General features: G+C 35.0%; 1 protein-coding gene across 1 annotated transcript; it reads left to right on the forward strand.

Annotated features, from left to right (window-relative positions):
- The first annotated feature begins 1,824 nt into the window (after positions 1-1,824).
- On the forward strand, positions 1,825-2,675 carry LOC118739971. The gene is made up of 2 exons (XM_036471473.1): positions 1,825-2,416; positions 2,476-2,675. The coding sequence occupies exons 1-2, from the start codon at positions 1,825-1,827 to the stop codon at positions 2,673-2,675; spliced, it is 792 nt and encodes a 263-aa protein (XP_036327366.1).
- Positions 2,676-5,895: the final 3,220 nt, after the last annotated feature.

Below are 5,895 nucleotides of genomic sequence, written 5' to 3' on the forward strand. Positions count from 1 at the left end.
AAACATATACTTTCATTATTAAGACAATAACCATTACAAATAAATAAAATTAAAATAAAAAAGTAGGATAAAAAATAAAACTAAGCAAAATGAAATTAAAAAAAAAACTTATTTTTTCGTTTTAAAACGATAACATCAACAATTTTAAGAATATTAAATTTGAAAAAGAAAAAAATTAAATGAAAAAAGAAGAAAACAGTACCTACTTACAAATTAAATGAAATAAAAAGATATATATTTTTATTTAAAAAACTCTAACAACTCAAAAATAATTGAATAAAACTACTTTTTCCAATATAATCTGAAACCAAAAATAAAATTTAATGAAACAAAAAAAAATTTCTAAAAATTTTTCGAAATTAAAAAAAAATATATTGTTTTTAAAACAATTAAATCTTAAAAAATAGACAAATTAAACAATGCATATTTTTCTTTTTAAGAAAATTAACTATGATAAAAGAAAATTCAATTTAAACAAGACAAGTAATTTTTAGCAAAAAAAACCCGACTTGAAAATATATACATATATATATGTATATACAAATTTCATGATTCAATGATCGGATCTAAACCAAATTAGTACGGGACCACCTCTGAGACACTAACTTTCCGTTGCAAAAAGAAATGGGTTGACGTGGCCCAAAGTTATGCGGGCAAAAAATAAAATAAAATATTCCGACGAACTGATAACCTCCTCCTTTTTTGGAAGTTGGTTAAAAAAAAAAAATTATTATAAAATCGCTGCCCGAGGTTTCGAGCCCGGAATTAAAATAGAATAAAATAATACAAGTCCTGTTCCCCAAGGATTCGAACCAGTGTCTCTCGAATGGCACGCTCGTCTATTGCGATTTTTGGAGCGACGCGGACTAAATGATTTACAAGTGCTTTCTCTCAAAATAGCTTTTCACCGTGAATGATTAATGAGAGAGATTTTTTCTCAGCCTTGTGAATTTCGAAGAGGTCTAATGTCTGGTCATTTGAGACTCCAAAAAAAACCCTTTCCTTCCTCTTCTCATTTGGCACTACAACCTATTGTCGGTATTGGGCCGAGACCAAAAAAATTCGTCAATTGCTTTTCAACTTTGGAAATTTGCGATTACTACTGTTCCTCGCAGGTGCGGATAAGTCCTTTGCACTGATCTTTTCATTGTTTTCGGCTTTCCTTTTAAATCCATGGGTACCTAATCCAAGGATCTTTTCATTAGCGCCCTTCATCCATGCGTGCAACATTTTTGTTCATCGAGCGATGGCTCTTCAATTGCCTATCGAATCTAAAGTACTAACTATTGGGAAGAGGTATTCTTCGAGAGTGAATCGCCTTGTCCAAAACTCGTTTAAAACTCATTTTTAATAGACGACTCTCTTCGCTTCTCTTCTCGCTGGAATCACTCTCTTATAGCTCGGCTAGCTATTGACTGGCTTTGTATGCTACCTATTTTTGAGTAGGCGGCAAAGTGGCAATCAGCTGAAAAGGAAAATACAAAAACCAAATATTCTCGCTTCTGGCTCTGAGTCACAACTCAAAATGATACGAAATTTGCTCCAGCTTTTGCTAAAAGGTAAATAAAAGCTCTGCGTACGTTTTTAGCATATAATCTCAAAAATGCCAAATTTTGAGTTGTGACTCTTTTGAAAACGATGTGCGATATGTTCTGCCGAAGCAAGAACAGTTGACATGTTTAATAATCATCGACGATTACTTAAGTAAGTTAAGTTAAGGGTATAATTTTTTGCCGAAACGCTTCCTTCAAAATAACGCAGTAGGTAAAAATTTTTATTTCATTTATTTTGGTTTTGTACATATTTATTTATAAAATATTCAAAATGCTAACTGCGTGCAAAGATGAATTACCCAATGCACATAGAAACTGCATCCACGAAATCCTGAATGCGCTTGTTTGTCACGACAATGATTTGCGGCGCATCAATATCGAGTTACGCGAGTTACAGTATGAATATAAGAACGAAATGAATAAACTGCATTTTGGTCCTACGAAACGAAATAAGGCAGAGTGCAAAGGATCTGAAGAGATTGTCAACTTTACTCGAAAAATTACCACAATTCATGATCTAAACCAATGCTTTTCAAAGAAAAGCGAAGCGCTCAAGAAAAATCGTGAAGAAATTATTAATGCTGCGCGCCAATGCATTTTGGCATTAAATTCCGAAAAATGCAAATTCAAGCAATTTCATGAGAAGACTGTTGATTACTTAAAACGATATGCCATCAAATCTGATGATCCAACTGTCATACAAAATTGCGAAAAAGATATTTGTGAAATGCATAAATTATTCGTTAAAGAAGTTGCGTTTATAAAAAAATGTGAAACAGACTTGGAATCCTTTTTTCAGCTATGCAATTTGCAAGACATGGATGTTTGTTGTTGTTTTAAGGATTATGATTGGATACCGACAGGTATACACACATTTCCAATCAAATTAATTAACGAAATTTTTAAACTTGCTTTTCGACAGGCAAAACGCTTGACGTGGTTGATGACCTCGCCAATGAAATAAAGTGTCTAATGGGTACAACAATCAGCAAGGCCTTTGCACAATTTCATATTCGGCAGGCTCCAGATATTAAATCTTTTCTGGCAGCATACCTTATGAATTTAGAACACAACGAAGAAGTGCTTAGAGAAAAACTAAATATTTTTAGCAGTTTGACCTAGTTAGTTTCGATAAAGACCTTACAAAATCACCTCGAAAAATTTTATTGTGGTAGTATAGAATTTAAAAAAGATTCGACGTAAACGCAACATCATACACTTACTTGGGTTATTTAATATGTTCTTTGATCAAACGGGGTATGTGCCAATCGTTTACAAATATTAATGTGGTACAAATACATGACTTCGAGGATCATGCCTTCTCTGGGTTTCCGAACTACTCGAACATTTGCTGTGGTTTTCTACATGAGCCAAATGACTGTATATTCTGAGACGTTGAAAGATTTTATTGTGTGAACTCGACCTCTTGTAACGCTAATATTTTAGTGACGGCTTTATATGAGAAGACAGTTCTTTGCTGACCGATATCGATCTCTCATATCAACGGCCTATCTCGACAGCCGGTTCAAAACACCCTATCTCAAGGTAAATTCAGTATATCGGCATAGGAGATAGGGCCTTTTAGAACCATTTGCTGAGATAAATAGCACGTTCTTCAACCAAATTCTGAAGCAGGGCGTTCTTTAGGAATTTCCTGAGAAAGCGAGTTTTCTAACCGGCTGCCCATATATGTATGTAGGTCGATATTCCACTCACCCATGTAGACCAGAACAGATTTCGATTGTTTCTATGAATATTCAATATACCCTGTTCCTCAAGCTTTAGTAAATTTCTGACCCACCTTTTCGAGATATCCTACTATGAGAGGAAAACAGCAGAGCCAAGGCAACTTAGTCGCGATCTGCAAAATGCCAAGCAGTTATACAGAAAGTACTTAGGTGTGCCTTTAATAGTAAGTACTTAGCTTCAGTCTTATTTTAAGTCCGGGAAAAAATATAGTTGCCAATTTTACACAAAGTTCAGAGCGGTGTACTTCTGCACCGCATGGCTAGGTTTTGAAGCTCAAGATCATTGTTTGAATCTACCCCCTACCGCTTAGAACAATTCTTTGCTATGTAGTGAAGGTTTGGTAGTACATCAAAATGAAAAGTTAGGCATGAAGAAAATGAGCTTTCATATTACCAATGTGGTTCATTGGACTCTTCTTGGTAGGACTTTACAAAAAGTTGCATGGACGAAGATGGCAAAGAGCCAAATGAAAAATTTATGTATTCAACAAGAAGGGAAAAAATTGAAAATATTAAAGCCAGTAAAAAAAGCGGATAAAAACCGTTTGAAATTGCAGCGGAGTGCGCTAAGTTTTACCGTTTGACAAACGCATGCGGCATGCGGACTAAAAATGGCAGACAAACAGTGACAACAAGTAGTGCCGGCTAAACAAACGTGCATCAAAGGAAGTTGTAATGTTTCCGCGCACGCGTTTTGTGCTCTATGCTGCCGGCGCACTGTTTTTAACAGCTCTGAGCTATAATGGTTGAAACTATTTTTTCCATTTTATTGCAACAAAAGGTGCATACAAGTCAGCTGGTCATGGATGAATGAATGCTTTTTCCAATCGCATTTTTTTGCCCAACATTTTACCCCATTTGCGGAACTGTCTGTCTGTTTAAATATCCCTCTTTGTTCATAGCTCTTTTACTAGTTGTCTTCGCTTGTTCCATGCTCGCTACCGCCGCCAGCCAATACACAGCGTATTTATTGTACAAATCTACTGTCGCTCGCCTAGTCGTTTTAGTCTAGTATATTTTTTATTGTCTGTCTCATTTCATACAATTCAGCCATAAAAGCTGTAGCTCCCGCCGGAACGCTGGTTGACCTCTTCTCCAAAGGGCGATTTCTTTTTTATCTGATTTTTCCCTTTTTTTCGTATTTCATTCATGTCGCTTAACGGTCATACAATTTACTGGTATTTTAATTAAAAGGATTGCAATTTCTCGCTTGATCACCGCCCGCGTATGGCGGCGGTTCACTCGCTACAGTTGTGCAATGGAGTAGCCTTTATTTTTCCGTAGGCGCATAATTGTATAATTGTGCAGCAGCAGAAATCCTGCTGAGATTTCGTGATGGGCAGTGTGCTGATTATATTTTCTGTTGTGCGCGTAACGCAATGGAGATTGAAAGTGCAATGGGAAATGTTTGCTTGATGAAATGGCTTTTTTTTTAACGCAATTGTGGGAATTGAAATCAATGTATGGGTTTCCAAACACAAACTTAGTACAAACTTACTGCTTAATTTTTTGTCTACGAACGGAAGTGCTGATTTTAGTCATAATTCGTATTAAGAGCCATATAAAATTACTTTAGTCTCCAATCTGCAGAAGACCAATCCTGCCATATTTTCTGCTAAACGGAGTTAGCCCTTCGATATTGTTGGTTCGAGCCTTGTAAAAAGATGCAGGGAGTGGACCGAGCTCATCGGCAAGACGCTACCCTGTTCTGAATGGTGTACCACCGCGTTATTGAAGGCAACTAAATGGCAGATGCGCTGCCTCGGCACTTCACAGCGCAAAAGTAGCCGTATACCGTCAATGAAAGCATCATGGAAGCATAAACTTATTTGTGATATTTTTCAATTAATTTTTGAAATATTTTTTTTTTAAGTAAACCCCATCGGCGCCAAAAGTCCAGGAGGCAAACATAGACTGGAATCACCCTGAAGGAAATTTCCTACTGACGACCAATTTCCCCTGGAAATAAAGATAATGATAGAAGTCAACTAGCTATATATGCTTTAGAAACATTAATACTGTTCTTATTTGTCCTTTCTAATCGACTTTTTAATGGTTAGTTGTGTAATTGCCTGCTATTTCTAGTCCAACCAATGTTTGCATCAAGCCAGGAACCGAACATAACAGTTATTGATGAAAACTGTCATGGAAAAATTCGCTATGAAGGAAATGTTCTACAACTAAGTGAAACATACCAATCGATTTCGTTTTACACCGAGACTCAAATTTGAAAATAAATTTTTATTTGCAATTTTTATGCAAAATTTAAAAAAATAACAATTATATTTGATTTTTATATTAGAAATCCAAAATAACAATTATTTCTGATTTTTATATTATATGGCTTAGATAACAGTTATTGAAGAGTTTTATTTATAAAAGTCATCAATAAAAATCAGTCAGTGACTTTTACTTTTAAAAGTCATTAATATAAATCAGTGACCGACTTTTATTTTTTAAATCAATCGTATAAAAGTCATTAACATTTTTCGCAGTTAAGAAGGTGTTGGAAAACAAAAGTTTACTACGACTTATTCAAATGACTTATAAGTATGATTGAAAAAATAAAGATCAGTGACTGATTTTTATTTATG

Source organism: Rhagoletis pomonella, unplaced genomic scaffold (genome assembly GCF_013731165.1).
Source record: "Rhagoletis pomonella isolate Grant_MI unplaced genomic scaffold, Rhpom_1.0 Rhpom_scaffold_00005, whole genome shotgun sequence".
NCBI lineage: Eukaryota > Metazoa > Arthropoda > Insecta > Diptera > Tephritidae > Rhagoletis > Rhagoletis pomonella.